This window comes from Gilbertella persicaria, assembly GCF_025201335.1.
Source record: "Gilbertella persicaria strain CBS 190.32 chromosome Unknown B0P05scaffold_66, whole genome shotgun sequence".
Classification (NCBI taxonomy): Eukaryota; Fungi; Mucoromycota; class Mucoromycetes; order Mucorales; family Choanephoraceae; genus Gilbertella; species Gilbertella persicaria.
Window position 1 is genome coordinate 64,329 of NW_026252027.1, and position 21,088 is coordinate 85,416.

At 38.3% G+C, this 21,088-nt stretch overlaps 12 protein-coding genes across 12 annotated transcripts; 8 read left to right on the forward strand and 4 right to left on the reverse strand.

Annotated features, from left to right (window-relative positions):
* Positions 1 to 1,703: 1,703 nt before the first annotated feature.
* On the forward strand, positions 1,704 to 3,961 carry B0P05DRAFT_480258 (uncharacterized protein; the record flags this gene model as incomplete). The annotated part of the gene is made up of 5 exons (XM_051575118.1): positions 1,704 to 1,871; positions 1,910 to 2,496; positions 2,541 to 2,628; positions 2,673 to 2,828; positions 2,867 to 3,961. 5 exons carry the CDS (start codon positions 1,704 to 1,706, stop codon positions 3,959 to 3,961), a joined length of 2,094 nt encoding a protein of 697 aa, XP_051429921.1.
* A 476-nt stretch (positions 3,962 to 4,437) lies between these two features.
* Positions 4,438 to 5,001, forward strand: B0P05DRAFT_581962 (uncharacterized protein; the record flags this gene model as incomplete). Its single annotated transcript, XM_051582149.1, has 1 exon — positions 4,438 to 5,001. One exon carries the CDS (start codon positions 4,438 to 4,440, stop codon positions 4,999 to 5,001), a length of 564 nt encoding a protein of 187 aa, XP_051429922.1.
* Positions 5,002 to 5,077: 76 nt separating this feature from the next.
* Positions 5,078 to 6,317, forward strand: B0P05DRAFT_562852 (beta-lactamase-like protein). The gene is made up of 6 exons (XM_051580642.1): positions 5,078 to 5,286; positions 5,347 to 5,381; positions 5,426 to 5,644; positions 5,691 to 5,780; positions 5,826 to 5,984; positions 6,029 to 6,317. Exons 1-6 carry the CDS (start codon positions 5,084 to 5,086, stop codon positions 6,286 to 6,288), a joined length of 966 nt encoding a protein of 321 aa, XP_051429923.1. The 5' UTR covers positions 5,078 to 5,083; the 3' UTR covers positions 6,289 to 6,317.
* A 3,090-nt stretch (positions 6,318 to 9,407) lies between these two features.
* On the forward strand, positions 9,408 to 10,020 carry B0P05DRAFT_562855 (uncharacterized protein). Its single transcript, XM_051580643.1, has one exon. It carries the CDS (start codon positions 9,429 to 9,431, stop codon positions 9,912 to 9,914), a length of 486 nt encoding a protein of 161 aa, XP_051429924.1. The 5' UTR covers positions 9,408 to 9,428; the 3' UTR covers positions 9,915 to 10,020.
* Positions 10,021 to 13,220, forward strand: B0P05DRAFT_562857 (uncharacterized protein). The gene is made up of 9 exons (XM_051580644.1): positions 10,021 to 10,558; positions 10,606 to 11,033; positions 11,079 to 11,889; positions 11,931 to 12,296; positions 12,347 to 12,399; positions 12,446 to 12,525; positions 12,572 to 12,682; positions 12,729 to 12,802; positions 12,852 to 13,220. The coding sequence occupies exons 1-9, from the start codon at positions 10,087 to 10,089 to the stop codon at positions 13,193 to 13,195; spliced, it is 2,739 nt and encodes a 912-aa protein (XP_051429925.1). The 5' UTR covers positions 10,021 to 10,086; the 3' UTR covers positions 13,196 to 13,220.
* An 8-nt stretch (positions 13,221 to 13,228) lies between these two features.
* Positions 13,229 to 13,816, forward strand: B0P05DRAFT_562859 (ankyrin repeat-containing domain protein). Its single transcript, XM_051580645.1, has 3 exons — positions 13,229 to 13,268; positions 13,315 to 13,435; positions 13,477 to 13,816. The coding sequence occupies exons 1-3, from the start codon at positions 13,244 to 13,246 to the stop codon at positions 13,796 to 13,798; spliced, it is 468 nt and encodes a 155-aa protein (XP_051429926.1). The 5' UTR covers positions 13,229 to 13,243; the 3' UTR covers positions 13,799 to 13,816.
* Positions 13,811 to 14,359, reverse strand: B0P05DRAFT_518698 (INO80 complex subunit C; the record flags this gene model as incomplete). The annotated part of the gene is made up of 3 exons (XM_051575727.1): positions 14,270 to 14,359; positions 14,053 to 14,221; positions 13,811 to 14,010 (listed from the first exon to the last, which is right to left on the reverse strand). Exons 2-3 carry the CDS (start codon positions 14,138 to 14,140, stop codon positions 13,811 to 13,813), a joined length of 288 nt encoding a protein of 95 aa, XP_051429927.1. The 5' UTR covers positions 14,141 to 14,221; positions 14,270 to 14,359.
* Positions 14,360 to 14,651: 292 nt separating this feature from the next.
* On the forward strand, positions 14,652 to 15,993 carry B0P05DRAFT_480236 (26S proteasome subunit P45; the record flags this gene model as incomplete). Its single annotated transcript, XM_051575115.1, has 2 exons — positions 14,652 to 14,775; positions 14,825 to 15,993. 2 exons carry the CDS (start codon positions 14,652 to 14,654, stop codon positions 15,991 to 15,993), a joined length of 1,293 nt encoding a protein of 430 aa, XP_051429928.1.
* B0P05DRAFT_562868 (uncharacterized protein) lies at positions 15,985 to 17,265 on the reverse strand. Its single transcript, XM_051580646.1, has 5 exons — positions 17,148 to 17,265; positions 17,018 to 17,087; positions 16,907 to 16,972; positions 16,739 to 16,855; positions 15,985 to 16,697 (listed from the first exon to the last, which is right to left on the reverse strand). The coding sequence occupies exons 2-5, from the start codon at positions 17,040 to 17,042 to the stop codon at positions 16,003 to 16,005; spliced, it is 903 nt and encodes a 300-aa protein (XP_051429929.1). The 5' UTR covers positions 17,043 to 17,087; positions 17,148 to 17,265; the 3' UTR covers positions 15,985 to 16,002.
* Positions 17,266 to 17,478: 213 nt separating this feature from the next.
* B0P05DRAFT_480162 (uncharacterized protein) lies at positions 17,479 to 18,905 on the forward strand (the record flags this gene model as incomplete). The annotated part of the gene is made up of 2 exons (XM_051575110.1): positions 17,479 to 18,805; positions 18,853 to 18,905. 2 exons carry the CDS (start codon positions 17,479 to 17,481, stop codon positions 18,903 to 18,905), a joined length of 1,380 nt encoding a protein of 459 aa, XP_051429930.1.
* Positions 18,906 to 18,922: 17 nt separating this feature from the next.
* B0P05DRAFT_562871 (uncharacterized protein) lies at positions 18,923 to 19,611 on the reverse strand (the record flags this gene model as incomplete). The annotated part of the gene is made up of 4 exons (XM_051580647.1): positions 19,447 to 19,611; positions 19,319 to 19,400; positions 19,151 to 19,251; positions 18,923 to 19,096 (listed from the first exon to the last, which is right to left on the reverse strand). The coding sequence occupies exons 1-4, from the start codon at positions 19,547 to 19,549 to the stop codon at positions 18,924 to 18,926; spliced, it is 459 nt and encodes a 152-aa protein (XP_051429931.1). The 5' UTR covers positions 19,550 to 19,611.
* A 524-nt stretch (positions 19,612 to 20,135) lies between these two features.
* B0P05DRAFT_480242 (uncharacterized protein) lies at positions 20,136 to 20,897 on the reverse strand (the record flags this gene model as incomplete). Its single annotated transcript, XM_051575116.1, has 1 exon — positions 20,136 to 20,897. The coding sequence occupies one exon, from the start codon at positions 20,895 to 20,897 to the stop codon at positions 20,136 to 20,138; it is 762 nt and encodes a 253-aa protein (XP_051429932.1).
* Positions 20,898 to 21,088: the final 191 nt, after the last annotated feature.

Genomic DNA, 21,088 nt, shown 5'->3' on the forward strand with positions numbered 1-21,088 from the left:
CTTAATGTAAGCATACATGTCACTCATATCATATATTCACCTTCTGTTCTTTAGATGCCAGAAGAAGAAGCCTTTTGTGTACTAGTTCAATTGATGAACAAATATAATTTAAGAGGCCACTTTCTACCACAATCAGAATTACTTTCACAACGACTGTTTCAACTAGAAGGCTTAGTAGCGGATCAATTGCCTCATATTCAACGTCATTTTGAAGCACACGGTGTTCGATCGAATGTCTATGCCTATCCATGGTTTAGTACTCTTTTTGCCTTCAAGTTTCCTTTAGATACTGTGTTTCGTATTTATGACATGATTTTTGCTGAGGGCATTGAAACTCTGTTCCGTTTCTCAATTGCTTTATTACAGAAAAATCAGTCAACGATTCTTAGTCTTGAATTTGATGATTTAGTCAACTTTTTAAAGAATGATTTAGTGGAAGTTTATAAGGTAGGTCATCATATTCTCACTTGAACTAACACATACACTCAACAGGACAATTCAAATCAATTGGTTCGAGACGCCTTTCAAATCATGGTTATACAAAAGCGTCTGGATCGTCTTGCCAAAGATTTCCAAGTTGAATCTGCCCGTGCCAACAATGAAGCTGAAGCGATTGAATCCCTCAAACGACAAAATAAAGCCTTGGCTGAATCCATTCGCCGTATGGAAACAGACTATAGTGACCTGAATAAAGAACACACTGAAGTCGCTACCGAACTCATTACGGCCAAGATGGATATTGCTCGTATTCATGATGAAAATGAAGCCCTACGACAACAATCAAATGACCTAAAAAAGGCACTCGAAACATTACCGGGAGAAGTAGAGACGCGTGTCAAAGAAGAAATGGAGATTTTGTATACCAAGAATGCCGCCCTTGTTGAACGCAATTCTGCTCTTGAAGACCAATTGGCTTATATGGAAAACATGATTATTGAAATCAAAGCGAAATATGCTGAAAGTGAAAAAGAAAGAGAAGGCCTAAGACAACGATTGACGGATTTAAAGCGATTAATGGGTTAATAATAAACTCTGTTTTTTATACTTTTTTTTTTTATCTATGGATGAGATTAGTCAATTGTTGGAGAAATCTGATCTTTTGTCCTTAAAGGACACGGGTGTTCAAGTTATTTCATTATATGGTGTTTCTGAATCAAAAAGAACAAGTGCATCCAACAAGGCAGTTGCATGTGCCAATCGTATTGTTGGAGCCAATGTGTTTCCATTGCAAGGACAAGTAAGTTTCTATGGAATAATTCGAGATTAATGAGACTCGTTATAGCCTTTGAGAACACACGTCGTCGAGGTAAGCAAACAATGACTAGTTGACCAAGCTTATTTGTTTCCATCCAGATTGATCAAGGACTATGGATGCATGTGCATGCTGAATCCAAGACTGTATATTTATTTATGGATACTCATCTAGACACAACTGCCATTCAAGACAAAGTAAGCAGTATATTTCAGTTTCAATGGCTTATTCTTTTTTTTTTTAGTTTGTTACAAGCATGACCGATTATCAATCAAGTTCCATGCGGGGTCTCTTATTCATGCTAACTGTGTCGCATGTAGTGATTGTAATGCCTGTAGAGAATTGTTTCCTAGTCGTTAATGTGTACTCTTTATAGCCTATTCTACCTCCTACCCTATTACCTGCTGATTTCCTGTCTACACTTGTGTCACTAAGTCAAGTGAAATCAAACATGTATACGCATTTGGCTCAATATCAGTCTTTTTGTTGGAAGCATTGGGATATCACTGTACCCAATGTATTGTTTGAGAAAAAGGAAAATGAACGTATGAATCCTACGTTGATGGGATGGTGGGGTCCTGCAAAAGGTGTGCCTATCCTTGTCTTTGTCGCTACAGATGTAAGTGACTAAACACCATGTCTCTATTGACTCGATAGATTCCCTGTCAAACTATTGTGCCTGCAACCATCAAAAAATTTCAAGATGTGCTACAGACAAGAGTCAAGACCATGTTTCGTGCTCTTCATTTGATACCCTTAAAACCAGACAACCCTGTTGAGGTCAGATCTTTGTTTCTCTTACCTTCTGGATCGCAGCCTATTATTCATATTGTGCCCCAAGCACCGATAGAAAAGCCTCCTGTCTATGGGTTTGGTGAGCCTGTGTCGCTTCGTTCTTGTTTACAAACAGACCCTGAGCCTGTCTTGTTATATCACGAATACAGCGATAAATTACTCAAGAACTTCGTCTCCATTTGGACCAAGACAGCTGTCTCTCGTCATCCATTGCATGCCAGAAAAGGGGATAAACCTGTACCATTACCAACGGGTCTTCAGTTAGCTTCTGCTATTGTTTCTCTGGCATCTTTTATCTTTCAAAAACCATTGACAGAAGACGGCGTGGATTTCAAAAAGGTCATTACAACGCAGTTTCCTAATACAAAGGGTATGATTCAACAAATTGAAGTCATTCTAAGGAAAAAGATCAAGGACACAATAGACATTGAGCGTGTGTTCTCTAAAAGGTAAATATGGCATTTATGGCTACCGTCCTCATGTTTATCGTTAGTCATTCTATGGACATTATGCAAAAATGCAATGAAGCTTATCTACAAGATTCGCCTCCATTCTATACCGAGAAATATCACCTTTGGAAGGTAATGACGCGCTTTGCTACATACAAGCTTATTTTTCTTTTTAGCGAAATAACGTGATGCGTATGTATCAATTGTTAGCTCGAGGTCCTTGCATGGAAGAATTTGCTGCTCGTCTAAGCCGTGAATGTGATTTGATTTGGAAACAAGGCAGACAAAGCTGCGAGCAAGTCAGTTTGACAGGAAGAGCGTGTCGTTTGAAGGTAAAAGCAAGTCAAATTGCAACGTACTAATAGGCTAGATTGGCCATGAAAACGAAACAACACAAAAATCAAGAGATGAACGCGCCTTCTTGGACACAACAAGACACAATAGTGGATTCCAGTTCTTTCATGCATGTAATTGTGGTAAATCTCAGCGTATTCGTGAAGATCCTTTTGATTTACAAGAGGCCAATATCACTTTTTATCAGAAATTCACTTGTTGTTTAACGCATGGAAGAGCAGCACTGGATATCAGACAGAGTACATTTGGTGAATCACAACAATTGGTACTCAAGGCAGACAGTATACCTGAAGACGATGCTGTCCTGTTGTGTTTGGGTCCTTCGAGTGCCTACAAGAACAATATAGGGTTGGATAAAGTAGAAGGGTTTATGACCAGTACCAATTTTTTGATTCCTTGGTCCATGACTACTGTGCATGAAGTCAAATTACGCCAACAACAACAAGAGCAACAGCAGACAATGACCAAAACTGCTGCCTTGCACGATTCCACTGAATGGCCTGTGTTGGGCAAAATACCTACACCTCCAAAATCATCCCCTCAGACATCTGCCGTCGCTTCTTTAGAAGCCTTTCCTGCCTTGGGAACCAATCCTACTCATTCTACACCCACCAAACAACTCTTTGATACTCGACGTAAGCGTCATAACCGTGCTCGTGATCGTATTCAGGGCCTTGTCCGTGGTTATTTGGGTGCAGAATACGAATGCCCTCAAGGACACCGATTCTTGAGCTGCGGAGAAGGCAGAGTATGTAAATTAGGCCATGTAGGTCATCCTAAAGAACACGGTAACTACTTTGTACATCAAGATTTACCTATTCATGTTGTCTGTCCTTGCAACACAAATGTCACTGCTCAGCTGTTGCGTTTGTATGTTGTGACACCCGACGATGCTGTCACTATCTCGATGGAACCCAAAATCAAAATCGGCTCTCATGTAGTAGATTTGGGGATTCAGCAAACATTGTTCTTTGGGCCCAATAGTATGTATGTGCTTCGACTTCCATTCATCTATCAAGACGAAAAGGGAGATCCTTTGGCTATGGAAAATGCTGTGCTACTTAAAGATTATATCAAATTTCATTTTAAGGCAAGTGAGAAATGGATTTAAATTTCATGCCGTCGTCAACGGAGTTTTTAAGCTTTATGAAACAAGATTCTCCTCTCGCTCTCTCTTTCTTTCCTTCTTTTTCTCTCAATAAAAATGGCACCGAAAGAATGTGTTCCTCTTGACGATAAATCAACTTTGTTCATTAGTATCTTTTTGTGTGTTGGTCTTGTTATTTCTTATCTGCCTCAAGTAAGATACAAGTATTTATGATTATGACTCACTTGGAGTTAGCATTATAGAATTATTGCCAACAAGACAAGTGAAGGCTTTAGCGCTTGGTTTTTGTTGTTGGGTGTTGTTTCTTCTACTTCTAGTTTTCTTAATATCATTCTACTGCAATGGGATGCTATTGTGTGCTGCAAATCACTCTCTACAGGTGCTTGTTTCGAAGGACTTATGGGTGTTATTCAAATAGGGCTACAATGGGCCATGTTTTGCCTTGTGTAAGTAAACAGGTACATAAACAAGTGACTCATATGGATAGGTTTATTTTGTTTTTGCTCTATTTTCCCGAAAACAAAAAACGAGCCCTTCATGCACCTTCTTCCCTTCACTTGGAACTACCTAGTAAGATTCAACCTCCTCTGTCTGCTGAATGGAAAGTATCGTTGGTTGTGGCTGCTACCTGTATGGGTCATTTAGCCATCTCTTTCTTTATCTCAGTCCTCTTGCTGATGGTAGTGGGTGGACCTGATCATTGGCAAACTAATTACTGGGCTGCTTTTCTAGGTATCTTGAGTATGATTTTAGCCTCACTTCAATATTTGCCTCAGATTTGGAAAACATGGCAAACAAAGAAGGTTGGTGCCCTGAGTATACCTATGATGATGCTCCAAACACCAGGTACAGCATTGTTTGTTTATTCGTTGATTGTACGTCCTGGTACAAACTGGACTGCTTGGCTGACGTATCTTGTTACTGGTGTGTTGCAAGGTACATTACTAACGATGTGTATCGTTTGGCATTATAGGAACAAGAAACTTGGTATCGATGATTTACATACAGAAGAACCCGATGAAAATACACGTCTTTTGGAATAAACTGCATGGACTGTCTTATTTTGTTTGATATTCCGTCAAATATCGTCTTTTTTTTTTCTTTTGTTTTCTTTCTTTGTAAACGATGGCAAGTGTTGTTGAGATTGTGTTTTTGGGTACTGGTACTTCAAGCTCTGTACCCAGTATTTCTTGTCTTACCAGCCCTAAAAAATCGTGCTCAGTGTGTCTTTCTTCACAAACACCTGAAGGAAGAAAAAACAATAGACGCAATACGTCTATGGTTGTTCGTTTTCGTAAACACAGCGATCCTGAAGGTGCTCGGTTAAGGTAAAAAAAAAAAAAAAAAAAGGAATCCAATCTGAACCTGAGCTTAACCGGTTGTCATAGAAATGTACTTATTGACTGTGGCAAGACATTTTATGGTAAGCACCAATGACATGCATAACATGTATTCAACAGCGCATAGATAGTGCTATTCAAATTCTTCCTCAATATGGAATTCGTGAACTAGATGGTGTAATTATCACGCATGGCCATGCAGACGCTTGTTATGGCATGGACGACTTGAGAGGATGGACATTGGGTGGAACCATTCAGTCACATATCGATGTTCATTTGTCTCCTGAAGCCATGGAAGTTGTGACTCGAACATTTCCTTTCCTGGTAGATGCTTCTATGGCTACAGGTAATTAAAAGACATAATACCAGTCTACGTAAGCTTAGCATGTTAGGTGGCGGTGAAGTAGCTGATTTTAAATACTATGTATTTGATCCCGCTCAGTCTTTTACAATCGAAGGTCTTGAATTTACACCTCTTCCTGGTAATAAGCCAATCACTTCCATATAGCTTATCTAATGTGTAATAGCTCATCATGGAAAATACATCACTACCAATGAACCCTACTTTTGTTATGGCTTTCATTTTGATGGTATCAGTTATATTTCTGACACAAACTATATTCCTAAAGAAACTATGGATTTGATGGTCGGAAAATCACGTATTTTTGTTGTAGACTGTCTCCGATGTAGGTCTATTTCATCAAAAACAAAAGTGACTGATTCTTGATAGTAATTCATCCTCATGCTTCTCATTTTATGTTGGATGAGTCCATTGAAGCAGCAAGAAAAGTGAAGGCTTTCAAGACATATTATGTTGGATTTGCCCATCGCGTAGATCATTACTTGTTAGAAGATCAATTAAAAGAGTTAGAAAAGACGGAAGGATTAAGAGTAGCACCTGCTTTTGATGGATTAAAGGTGTCTCTAGAGAACACGGATGAATTAGTAGAGTCTTGTTATTTCGAGCCTAATTCTGTTGTTGTTAAATAAATAATAAACTGATAAAAAAAAAAGGCCGATGCATATATTCAGAGAAATTGTATTTCATCTACTTGCAACATTGATAAAGATATAAAAGTTTAAGAAAAACTATCAAGAAAACAGAATATTTTTCATGAAGTGCTAATTCAAAGCAAGATGGTATTGATTCCTTTTTTTAAGACACATCTAATGATCCTTAATCAACTTTTCTTGACGTATTGTTTAGACCGAAAGTGTCATTGTATCTGTAAAAAGTACTAACAAAAGCATAACCATTTAAAAGCAACATAAAGCCTATTTCTATGCGCAAAAATACTTTAGAAACCTAAAGACAATGTTTACTAACATCTACGGCACCTTTGGTGTTGATTTGAACCAAAAAAAAAAGGCAACTTGTAAAAAATGGTCAAAATGACCATTTGACCAAAGGGTATTTACCCATAAAAAATCTTTTTTTTTAATGTTACAAGACAAAAAATAGAGCTATTGACAAGCTTAAATGCTTAAAATAAGCGCCGAAAGCTCTAGTTTATGGTGAATGTGTTTGTTTAACAGTTGTACTATAAAGATAGTATGGTAACAGCGAAAACCCTTTTATAGGTTCTTGCATCTTTACTCAATATCTTGGCAGGAAGATTGTTGTATCCTGCATATCAACAGACTCAGAAAGCAAAGATCTATAACTTTTGTCACTGTATCAGAGCCCACTATCTGCGTCTTGATGCAGTTCCAAGCAAAAGCTCGATTTCTGATACGGCAGGAGGAAGAATTGAAGTTGTTTATTTCAATCTCTACAAAACGCCATCTGGTATGTTCTATATTCATTTCCCCCCCCCCCCACATTTACATTAGAAAATGCTTATTTTTTCTATCTCGACATGCTCTCTAGCGCTCAAAATAGTATAAGGTGCTTTAGAAAGACCCATTTCTAACGCATTTTATATGAAATCTAGAGCAACAGCTCTCAAAACACTGCTTAAACATGCCAATCTTTGATGCCTCATTGCTCGACAACCAGACTACTAGAACGGCCCCCTTTTTTTTTTTGTTTAGAACATGTTCTCTTGAGTCAAAAAATCGAATGGTACCATTGGCTTGGCTGTCAGGTGAAATTTATTTTTTTAACCATGGGGATCCACGGAGGTCCGATCCAACTGAAATTAGACAAAACCATCTCCAGACACTTCCAATAAAAAGAAAACGAGGTTACTAAGACGAAAAAGGCGACCTGATTTGAACATTTGCTTCAAATATGCGCTCAAAGTGCAATGTATACTATAATCAGTACAAAAGAGGCTCTCTTCAGTGGATATTGGCTAGCAAGTAGGTATTTATTTGGACACTATTTGATAGGCAAGACTCAAAAGAGAAAGATATGATAAGACACTTGATGTTCATAAAACATAGACAATCTATTTTTCCGAAGCTCGTCTCTTTTCTTTTTTCAAAAAGATTTAAAAAGAAACTTGTAAGCAGAGTCTGTTATCGTTGTCTCTTACGTGTTGAAAAGCACAGAGAAATTCTAAAAGCGACAGACGACCTTTGTTACTGCAAAAAAATGCATTGTTTTTAGCATCTCTTACTGTCACAAGCTATGCAGTCATCCCCTCATTCTAGATGACATTTCTCTTCGCTGGTGGTTAGTCGAGGTATAGATAGTCACACGTTTGGCAGCTGAACCATAAAGGTCTATAAAACAAAACAATGGATGATGTATGTCACAACGCTTGAAAAGTGCCTTCAGAAGATATGAAGACAAATATGTCACATACGAGTAATTGATACGAACAAGAGTCTGCGGATCGACCATAGTTACAACTACCAAAGGCTGATGAAGCCAAGTATCCTGGCTGTCCTTCGGCTGTTTCTAGATACTTCTCCTTGAAAAAAGACTTTGACAGATCAAGCCTTAGAAGAAAATATTTAGCGCTTGAAAAAGGTAATGCACTTTTCAAAAGAGAAGGGGGGGGGACAAAAGAAAATTATTAACGTACTTCAATAGCAAAAGCAAGACTTTGAAGATGCTGAAGATTATTGTTTAAAGAAGCTAGGTACAGGTAAGCACGGTCAGTTTGAAATTGATGACATCAGTGAAGATCTAATCATTGAGATTAAAGAAGAAGAAAGAACAAAGTCAGTAAAAAGAAAAAGGGGCACAGAAACAAGAGATGATAAAAGTCATTCTGATCTTCTGCGTAACAAGCGAAGTCGCAGAATAGGCCTTGACATAGTCAATTTTAAGTTTGGGTTGCATCCCAGTATTGCTGTTGAAGATATTGTCGAGACTTTCGACCCAAGAGGCGGTTTTAGAGCTGCTGCTTACAGTTTATACAGTAAGCAGTCTTTTTATCTAATTTTTTTTTCAAAAAAAAAAGAAATGTTTCTTGCATTAAATGAGAACGAAGAAGCCTACAGAAATGCACTAGGATTGGATGTCAATGATATGAAGCACCTCATAACCAAAGGTATCGACAGGGCTCCTGACTAGATCAGAGAATGTGACGAAGCTTTTGAGCAAGGAGAAGAAGAAAATGATGTTGTTGAAGAAGACAAGTCGCTAGATACTAGTCAAAAGGAAGAAACGAAGCACAGAAATGCTGGTATGAACGGCTGGTTTACTAGTCTTGAGTGTGCACAAACTGTTACTGACGCCTATTGTCATCCAGTTCGTACGTATCCTGACCCATCAAACTCATGATCACTGAGTCAACCATACACTTTCTTGCTCATAAATCTACCTAAAAAACACACGAAAAGCCAGCACCCATTCACCTTCAAAACATAGGCAATATCCATTGGGATGCTATAAAGTTTAAAAACTCTCATTCAAAGCTACCTCAGGTTTACCCTTTGTACTTTCGAATGGATGAGCATAAAAAAACAGAATACAGGGCTTATTGAAATTGTTGCTCCTGAACATTACATATATTCAATTGAATAAATCTTTGTCCCTATTTTACTGTTTGAATACACTTCATTTAGTGGATACGACTATACTTGGACCCTTTCAGCTTAAGTTGTGTTATGAAATATAGTTATAGTGCATCTGATTCATTGTCAAAGACAATCGTCATATTCACCACTTTACGCACTTAATTAAATTGCTGTCATCATATTATCCGAAATATCATTTTTTCTTCTTCTTTATCATGAACCGTTTGGGTTTTGGCGACTTTCATCAAAAACACTTTGGTCCAGAACAACAGCAATACTGGCAATCTATACTCTTTCAACAACCAGCACCTGAATACAATACAGTTGATCATGTATATTATGATGAACAACAGCAAGATCAATACCATGATCTAGATCAAGACAATCAGGAACTCTCTCAAGAAGTCAAAGATATTCTTGATTTCTCAGCAGCCTATCAAAGAGAACGCGAATTAGAGCGTTCAAAGCAAGAAGAAGAGGAAAAAGAAGACACTGAGAACTGGATCTATGATGAATCTACTATTCATTTCAGCAAAGGAGGTGTAGAAGCACCTGCAACAACCTTAGTATTAACACAACCGAGACCAATTCAACCAAGTAAAATAAGAATGCAACAAGACTTACTCAATTCAGCTTACTTAAAAAGCTGTTTGGATCAAGAGCATGTTGTACTCTGGCCTGTGATTCCTTTAAACCTTTAACATGACGTGATGAAACGGACTTTATCGAGTTGAATCTCCGGTAGTCTTTTCGTATAAAATCTTTTTTTTTCTCCTTTTTTTTCTTAGTTTTTTCCTTCTTTTTGCATATCTCTTTTCATATTCGTGTATATAAGTATACATCGTACATACTACGTTCTGTACATAGTTTAAAATGGTAAATAAATCTACCTTATTTCCACCATTTTATTCCGTGGATCAATTCACTTGGTCCACACCTTTTGTGATTGGACCTACTATTTTACTTACAACACTCTTGGTGTTTGGCATACCTCGTTACTTGAACAACCACCATTTCAACAACACAGTCACTCTGCATCGACATTTGACAGCTTTTTCCAAGTTTCTGGTATGTTTGTGCTTTATTGTGGCCATCACATGGATTGCCGATGCAGCTGTCATTGTCACTAGGGCTATTCTTGAGCACTATTGGACATCATCCGTCTTGGCTTTTTATACCGGTATTTCATGGCTAGCATGGGCATTGAGCTTATTTACATTGGCTGATGAAACACAACATTATGGGAAATGGTATTGGACACAATATCTCTTTTGGGTATTAGCTGTGGCAAGTGACACAGTCGTAGGTTGGTTATGGATCATGGGCATAACAAGACCAGAACCAGGTAGCTGAGATCATGAAATGAAAGAAGAAATTGACGAATTTCTATAGGTACTGAATTCACTCTTTATGATCATTTCTTATTGGGCATATTCATCGTCCGATACATTGTGGAAGTCATTATCGTTCTTTTATCCATTGCTCATTTATTCAGTACCAATCATAACACACTCGATGAAGCTTCACCTCTTTTAGGACAACAACAACAAGAAAATTACGGTACCAAGACTAATAATGAACCTAGTCCTTTTAGTGGATTTATGGAGAAAATGAAAAAATTGTTACCTTTTATTTGGCCTCATCATAACCTTAAGTTGCAACTCTATGTCGTACTATGTTTTGTCATTATGATCTTTGGCTTTATTGTCAATTTGTTAGCTCCTCGTCAAATTGGTCAAATTGTAGATAACTTGAAAGAAGGACAATTCCCTTGGATCCCCATCTTGTTCTATATTGGGCTTAAATTCCTTCAAGGAGGTGTAAGTGTTTAAGAAAGTAGAATTTTTTTTTCTTATTTAATTTAGTCGGGCCTTCTTCAAGCACTCCAAAATTGGCTTTGGATTCCTATTGGTCAATACACCACAAGAGAAATCTCTTTGAAAACCTTTAGCCATTTGCATAGTTTATCCTTGGGATTCCATATCAGTCGTAAGACAGGCGAAGTATTGCGTGTGATGGACCGAGGCACAAGTTCAGTGGTGAGTTTGTTGAACCAAATCTTGTTTCAAATATTCCCTGTCTGGGCCAATATTATCTTGATTTCGTTCTTTACGACCTATGTCTATGCTCCTTCGTTTGGTCTGATTGTCTTCTTGACCATGGCTATGTACATGTACGTGACTGTTGCTGTAACTGAATGGCGTACCAAATACCGTCGACGTATGATTGAACTAGACAATTATGCTCGTACCAAAGCCGTAGATTCCTTATTGAATTTCGAGACAGTCAAATACTACAATGCAGAAAACTTTGAGATCAATCGCTACAAAGACGCTATTCTCGAATACCAAGAAGCAGACTGGAAGAGTTCTGTATCCTTGAATGTTTTGAACTTGGCTCAAAATGCGATTATCACAGGTGGCCTTTTGAGTGGCTGTTTGTTGTTTGCTTATGAAGTCTCCAGTGGTGATTTGAGTGCAGGTGATTTTGTTGCTTTTAACATGTACATGATGCAACTCTATACGCCTTTGCATTGGTTTGGCACTTATTATCGAATGATTCAGTCCAACTTTATTGATATGGAGAAAATGTTGGAGTTGCTTGACCAAGTTCAGACAGTTCAAGATGCGCCTGATGCAGAAGAATTAGTGGTGACTGAAGGCCATGTTGTGTTTGGTAAGTTCAGTTGGATAGACACATTGCTCACAAGCCTCTAGATAATGTCACTTTCTCTTATGATGGTCGTCAAACAGCCCTTGATGGTGTCTCTTTTACGATTCCTAAAGGTGCTACTGTGGCTCTTGTAGGTCCTTCAGGTGGTGGTAAATCCACTATTTTGCGCCTCTTGTTCCGTTTCTATGATCCTGATGCTGGCCGTGTCTTTATTGATGGTCAAGATATTCGACAAGTCACTCAGTTGTCTTTGAGAAAGAACATTGGTGTTGTGCCTCAAGATACTGTCTTGTTTAACGATACGATTTACTACAATATTCAATATGGTGATGTCAATGCAGAAGACAGTCAAATCAAACGTGCAGCCAAAGCAGCTCAAATTCATGATAAGATTGAGACATTCCCTGATGGTAAACAAGAAGTGTTTGTATGATAAATACTCACGTCTATTCTTTATTAGGTTATGATACAAAGGTGGGTGAGCGTGGTCTTCGTCTAAGTGGTGGTGAAAAGGTAAAGTCTCAACCGTCTCCCATGCATCTCCTGACCATGATTATAGCAACGTGTGGCTATTGCAAGAACCATTCTAAAGAATCCTCCTATTATTTTATTAGACGAGGCTACAAGTGCATTGGATACGTAAGTCCTACTACTACTATCTTTTCTAAGTTCATTTTTATTCTAGTACAACAGAAAGACATATTCAACAAGCATTGTCTGATATGACTAAGGATCGCACCACACTTGTCATTGCTCATCGTTTATCTACTATTGTCAATGCAGACTTGATTTTAGTGTAAGCAGAGATATAAACATTTATTTGGTATACTCATTCAGACTAGTATCAAGGATGGTAAAGTGGTTGAATCTGGAAGTCATGAAGAACTGATCAAGAAAGCAACTCAACAAGGCCAAGGTAAGTTGTTATTTAATAGAATCATAGGTCACTCATCTATATTGAATAGGCGGTATTTACTATGAAATGTGGCAAAAACAACTTCATGATGAAAATGATACTTTAAATGACCATTCAACAGACGAAGAGAACACAAAGTCTAGAGAGATAGATACTCAAATCATTGAGCTTGAGAATCCAGTAGAAACAAAGGTGGCTACTTCTTCTCCAACAGAAGTAGAAGTGATAGAATTAGATGAAGAAGAAGAAGAAGAACAGCAGCAGAAAAAAGAACAAAGTTCTACTGATGCTGACAACAATAACTGTTCAACACCTTCTTCTTCCACTGCAAACAGCACAAACAAAAAGAAAAAGAAGAGAAAGAGTAGAAATAGAACAAAATCGAAATTCTAATAAAGCCTTGATTTATATACTTTTATTATTATTATTTTATTTTATTTCATGATGGATCAAGGAACAACAGACAGTAAGTCAATAGCTGGTCTACTTGTTATACTCATACCTCATTGAAGACGATCTCTTATTAGCAGCCTGTAGAAATGATCAAGACGAGATGCTTCAAGACATCTTGAAAGAACAAGATTATGATATTAACTATGCAGATCCTTTAGGAGATACAGCCCTTCATTACGCGTAAGTAGAACAAAATACAGACACGACTGAAGCAGTCTTAGAGCGCGTTTTGGCTCCCTTACATGCCTTGAACTTTTACTTGAACAGCCTGGTATTCAAGTGAATGCACGTAATAAAAAAGAAGGCAATACACCACTTCATTTAGCAGTTCAATACGAAGATGATCCAGAAGTAGCTGTAGCCATGGTCAGTGCCTTATTAGATAAAGGAGCAGATCCACGTCTCAAGAATAAGGCCAATAGTTCTGCAGCTGATTATGTTGTGGGTCGACAGGATGACATGCGCGACTTGATTGATCAAAGTATGGCAGGGTATGATATGAGTGACTCTGATGAAGAAGACATGCAAGTCATCTTTAAATAAATAAAACAAGCTTTATTTCAATACAACAGCAGCATTACGACTACCTAAATAAGCTTGCACATTAGGTACGCCTAATGTACGAATGAATTGATAGATTTCTGCATTATGGTATCGCAAACCAGTTTTGGGATCTGTGTATTTAGCTTCCAAACCCGTAATATCACAATACTTCTTTTGAGGTAAAATAGAAGGTGGACATTCAATGTTTTCATCTAACAAGAGTGAGGCAGAGCAAATAACATGAGTCTACTTACAAGTAGGTACATCAAGAGCATATTGTTGTTCGCGTTCCATCGTCAAGATCTGTTTTAGATTCTTTGTCTTTTTTGCTGTCTTTGTCATTTTATTCTTAAAAGGCTTTTTGGCTGTCAATAGATTAAGTGGTCCTTCATATTCAGATTCACTATCGGATACACTGTTTGTCTATAGAGCAAGGTGAATAAAACAAGTCATACTATGCTTTTCTCTTACTCTTCTTCCAAAAAGCGGACGCTTGGTAAGTTTTTTGGGTGCCCTATACAGTATAAGTTCATGATGCACTTGATGAAAAGTGAAGCTTACATGAAAAAAAAGAGTTGCCAAATATGGATTGTTCAGGCAATTGATTTCAATGTCCGTATAAATCGAGTCACGAAGCTGACGTACTTTAACCTATTACGTGACCCAAAAAAAAAAAGAAAGGCAAACGTGTACGCGCATTCATTTTCTTTTTCTTGTTAGTTTATATATACATTCAAAATGGTATAGAGCATGATGAACACAACAATGATAACTTATTTCTTATAGGGTAATTCTCAATCTGGTATGCCAAGAGGCAATGACAAAAAAGACAAGGTAAGTGAAATGCATATAAATGCACACATTGCTCATTTATTTGCAGGATAAGGATAAGAAGAAAAAGTGGGAGCCTCCTGTCCCTACACGCGTTGGTAAAAAGAAGAAGAGAGGACCCGATACCACGGCTAAACTACCTCAAGGTAAAGAAAAATAAGCACATCAACTCAATGTCTCATTAACCCAAACTAGTCTTTCCTACCACCCGTTGTCGTCTCAAGATGTTAAAGATGGAACGTATCAAAGATTATTTGTTACTAGAAGAAGAATTTGTACAAAATCAAGAACGCTTAAAGCCTCAAGAAGAACGCGACCAAGAGGAACGTACCCGTGTTGATGATTTACGTGGTTCACCTATGACGGTCGGTTCTTTGGAAGAAATCATTGATGATGACCATGTCATTGTATCTTCAGCTACAGGCCCTGAATACTATGTCTCTGTCATGAGTTTTGTTGATAAAGATTTATTAGAACCTGGCTGTAGTGTGTTGTTGCACCATAAGACCATGTCTGTTGTAGGTGTGTTGGCAGACGATACAGATCCTATGGTCAGCGTCATGAAACTCGAAAAGGCACCCACAGAATCCTATGCAGATATTGGTGGTCTTGAACAACAAGTACAAGAAATCAAAGAAGCAGTCGAACTGCCCTTGACACATCCTGAACTCTATGAAGAAATGGGTATTAAACCACCCAAGGGTGTGATCTTGTATGGTGTGCCTGGTACGGGTAAAACCTTGTTGGCCAAGGCTGTGGCTAACCAGACCAGTGCCACTTTCTTAAGAATTGTGGGTTCTGAACTGATTCAGAAATACTTGGGTGATGGTCCTAAACTGGTGCGTGAATTGTTCCGTGTTGCTGAAGAGAATGCACCTGCTATTGTGTTTATTGATGAAATTGACGCTGTTGGTACAAAGCGTTATGATTCCACTTCAGGTGGTGAGCGTGAAATTCAGCGTACCATGTTGGAATTGTTAAATCAACTGGATGGTTTTGATTCAAGAGGCGATGTCAAAGTCATTATGGCCACCAACAAGATTGATAGTTTAGATCCTGCCTTGATTCGTCCTGGTCGTATTGACAGAAAGATTGAATTTCCTTTACCTGATGTCAAGACAAAGCGTAGAATCTTCAATATTCATACCTCAAGGATGACTTTGGCTGATGATGTTGATTTGGAAGAATTTGTGATGTCCAAGGATGATTTATCGGGTGCTGATATTAAGGCTATTTGTACAGAAGCTGGTCTGATGGCCTTGCGTGAACGTCGTATGAAGGTAGTGGCTGATGATTTCCGTAAAGCAAAGGAGAAGGTCTTGTATAGAAAGAGTGAAGGCACACCTGAAGGTCTTTATCTTTAAATAAACGCTTTATTTGAACACATTGCATGTATTATGCCAAATGATCTCAGAGAGTTCTTTGGGATCTTGGTTACGGATGGCAGCTACTACAGTCAGTACTAGGCTAATGGTAGCTGGTTCATTGCGTGATTTGACCATGGTTCCCATCTCAAACTTTTCTTTCTTTTTAGCAGCAGGTACGTCCTTGGGATCCAGATAAGCATAAGAGGCATGTGTGGGTCGAATGTCACACCAAGGTGCATCTGTCTCGATCATCAAACGATCTTCTGGAATGGCCTTGACGACATCAAGATTGGCTTGTGTCTTGAGTGAGCATCCATTGACACCGATATACAAACCAAGCTCAACGAGTTTTTGCATTTCTTCTATAGGCCCAGTAAAGGAATGAACTACACCTTGAGTGAATCGGTGTCGGTTTTGTTGAATCATTTGATAGAAATCATCCCCTGTATTGCGATTATGCAAGAACATGGGCAAACCTGTCTTCTCTGCTAATTCAAACTGTCTCAAAAAGTACTTTTTTTGTGTCTCTTTATCACAGAACTGAATACGATCATAATCAAGCCCACATTCACCAATGGCAATGACGCGTTTTGATGTAGCAAGTTGAAGTAACGCGTCAAAATAAGCTTGAGGGCCATCTGGATAGCTTTCAAATTCAGAGCAACGCGTGGGATGACACCCGACAGTCGAGTACAAAAAGTCTAGATGAATCAGCCTGTTATCATATCCATCTTTGTTTTACCTGGATGTTGCTCTGTCAGCTCGATGGCCTCTTTTGACTCTTCCAAATTGGTGCCTGTAATAAAGATCTTTTCAACACCTGCATCACGAGCACGCTGAAGAATCAATCCAAAGTCATCTAAGATGCTTAATGACTTTATGTGTGTGTGTGTGTGTTTTTTTAGTTTACCTGCATGAGCTTGTTTGCCTCGATATATACCCCTGAACATAGGGTCTGTCATGTTTACTCCAATATCTATGAGTAGTTGTTAGATTATATTTGATGTCATGCCTTACTTGCCTATGAATCTCATCATACGCTGCATGAAAATAAAAAAGTAATGAAATTCAACTCTAGAATTCAGAAGTTTCTTTTGGAAGAATTAGTTTCCCGTTCGGCAAAACTGTTTCTTTGACTATGTGTAACATACGCTTATGATCTTCCCTTGTCTTGTAAGTCACTGTAAGGATAGTTCGCTATTTCATTGCTTAATGAGCATTGTGTCTATAGTCATTAAATGGAAGAAAAAGAGTAAAAAGAAAAAAAAAAGAAAAGAAAAGAGGCATTTTATACTGTTTTTCACGTGCGATCAACTTTGACTCCACAAATCCCGTGTCCCCTCCTCTTTCCTTTGGTTTATAATTTTAATCAGATTTTTTCTCACTCTTCCTTCTTCCTTCTTCTTCTTCTTTAATTCTCCTATGTCTTCAGAAGAACAACCATCATTTATTCAACACCCGCATTATGCGAATAGTCAAAACATGTTCAACACCAACTTATTAGGTGCGATCTATGTCAGTAGCATTCCACTCATAACACCACCACAACAACCACCTCAAGTTGATGACCAAGGTCAACCTATCAAGATCCGCAAGAAGCCCGGTAGAAAACCCAATCCTGCCTCACCTGCATTACGTAAAGCACAAAACCGAGCAGCTCAACGCGCATTTCGTGAACGCAAAGAACGCCACCTAAAAGACCTGGAGGGTACTATCAAACAACTTAGAGACCAACGCAACCATGCCCTGAAAGAACTCAATCAAACCAAAGCAAAAATGGACGCCTTTCGTGCAGAAAATTGGTATTTAAAGGGCGTTGTGCTGACACTTCAATTTGTCTGCCTCCATCATAATATTCACATACCGACCCATTCACCTTATTTGACAGAAGAAGCATTGAGTGAGATGGCCAAGACAACGCCACATGCGATTGAGGCGTATGTGAATGCATATACAAGAAACAATATTCATTTAAAACCTACGATGGCAGCACATTTCTCAAATACAGATATACAAGATGACGATGATGAACAACAACAACAAGAAGAAGAAGAAGACGAAGAAGAAAGAGAAGGATATGACCGGAGAGAAGAAGACATGGAACAGGATACACCCCACCAAAGACATCCTAGTCTTACTTCTTCAGAGACAGATCATTCAGTCAAAGAAGAACAGATAGACCCTACACCTACTGAAGAAGAAGGACCCAATCCTTCCAGTATCAGTGCTATTCAACGCCTTCGACTTCAACTCAGACTTCAATCCACTTTATCCAACATTGGCAAATCCGCAGCACGCTTACAGCCTACCATCTTACAGCTGGCTATTCCTCATGACCCACGTATTGACTTGATACCCACTCCGCATATGAGAGACCGAATGATTATCTTTAGAGACTTGATGGACTATGACCGTTGTTTTGCCTTGTTGCTCAATGGTGCATTGTATCATGGGGGTGATCCTACCATGAGTGCCAGTTGGGAATTGCCGCCTGAATTCTTTACCGAGTTTTGGTATTTGGCAATTAATTATGATGTGACTAGGACAAATACCTGGAGAAGATTGAAGGGTTTGCCAGACATCACAGCCAAAGAAACCATCGAACAACACCAGCGATGGAATCCAGACCCTCAAGAGAGTGTTTGGACAGATGATGTGTTCTCACAAATGACAGCAGGGATGCCAACATTGCAACCCTTGGACTCAAATCACTTGGCAAGTGGGTTTGACTTTGGTTCACCCAACTTGGATATATTGGATCAGTCGTATTTATTACATTCAGAAGAAAGACATAGATCACCAAGTATAGGTAAGATGGTAATGTATCTTAGTGTGGTATTGATCATGATGCTTTAGGTGCCATGATGAATTTAATGAATTCACTGTCTACAGATCCATCTCTTTCATAATAAAATCATATTTATTTATTAAAGTATCCAAACAGTACTTCCTACAGCAACAGCAGCAATAAGACCATAATGAGCTATTGGATGTGTTGAACCATTGGTCTTGACATCCATATTTGTCTTGGGAACATTTGAGGCAGTGGGTTTAGCCATGCTGGGACTACCACTTGGCTTGTTGATACTGCTATTAGGAGCTAGAAAAAAAAGTGAGTCATCTAATCAAAATCAATGTCTTTTTTTTTCTTTACCTGATACAGATGATGTAGGACCAGCACTAGCAGAAGAAACAGGTTGAGTACTATTGGGAGCCAAAATATCTTTTTTTTCGGGTGCTTGCATAGAAGATGGCCTAAAAAAAAAAAATCCCCTCCATTTATCAGCCATCATGATAAAAGAAAAGAAAAAAATATTTTTACCAATTGGAAGTAATACAAGCATCTCGACAACCACTGCCACCTTCTTTGTCACATTTCACAATACAGCTATTGGCTGCCATGACTACAATTCATAGTGAACACAAAACCTAAAGTTCATAATGACTTACCACATTTGTCAATACAGGCTTGTTCCGTAGGTTTACAGTCACAAGCAGCAGAAACAGAAGCAACAAAGAGACCAAGCACAAAGAGAACAAGTGAAGATTTCATAATAAACAAGAAGAAGAGGAATAATGGTTGAAATTGTCCTTTGTCTTTTGTTCTTTTTATATGCTACTAACCCCTTTTCCTTTTCATATGAAATTGAATCGTATTTTTTTCTATACATGGCAAGTCCAAAACCCTTAATTTATCCCTCCAACATTCTTTTCATTATACATGGCCACAGACATTTTATCACAATCTATGCATACGTCGACTGGAACGTCTTTTAAAGATAAATTGAATGATCTCCTATTTCTCACTGACAACTCGGAACAACCTTAAGGCTGGTCACCCTTATTTCTAAATATATCAATGTCAATAGCACAACATAAATTTATTTGTGGTACGCTTGAGTGTAACCTTATATTCTTATTATGCTGTGTATCGTCAACCTTATAATAACCAATATACACTGTATAAATTCAATTAATCTTTTAATTTTTTTTTAGCTTTTTTTAATATATAAAATCTTCAAAAAAAAAAAAGAAACATCATTTTATTATCAACAGCATAAAGAAGCATAAAAATATACACACATACATACATACATAGATAGAAGCATACAATAAACTTGTTATTATTATTATTATTTTTACCATAAAGAAGAAGGTGAAGATGAACTAGAGGAATAATAAGAATTTCTTCTTGAAGTTGAAAGTGATGTACTATTGAACATAGCAGCAGTAGCAGCTTCAATCGTTTCAAGCGGAATATCATCCCAAGACCATGTATTCCAATCAACCAAGGTGCGGACATCTACTTTACGTTTGGCAGCCTTCACAAAGAGCTCGGGTGGTCTGATTTTTGTGTGACGCAAATAATAACTTTTACATGTTTCACACCAATGTCCATGACCACATAAATTGCGATACCATTGATGTGTTTCCCGTACTTTGCAGTTGGCACAGAACTTGTCTTGGGGTTTAGGTGATCGAGGCGAATAAAACACCATAGGCAGCCCTTTTGTCTCTGTCATACGAGGACCAGGTCGATTGGCAACAATCAGACGTAAAGGTCTAGGTTCACCATGCTTGAGTTGATACCGGTAACAGGCAACACAAAGACGACGTCTAGAAGCAGGTTTCGTATTACAATTAAAACACATTGGCTTAAACTTGGTAGGTCGGGGTTGATGGAGTAACAAGAGTAAAGCGGGATACATACTTGGTTGATGCGTGGGTCCAAAAAAGATAGGTCGAGGTAAATTGCGGTAGTCTAAACCAGCATGGTCAAACAGGAAATCAGCCAACTCGATAGCTGACTTGAGTTTACAGGGATCCAATTGATGCAGATTGAACCGGAAAAGCGTATTGAGCACATGGTTCAGACGGTAAATGTGGTCTTCTTTAGCCATATTGGCATTCTCGAGAAAACGAACGTCTGTTCTGCCGGGTGTGGTGTCATGCTGAGTGTAGCGAAACAAGTGAAGTAACCAGGTAGGGAAAAAGATAAATTCAGGTGAGACGAGTTGGCTTTTTGAATTCTCTGTACGGAAAAAGACAGCCAAAAGACGCATCTGTTGAGTCAGTTCAGTAGATCGAATAG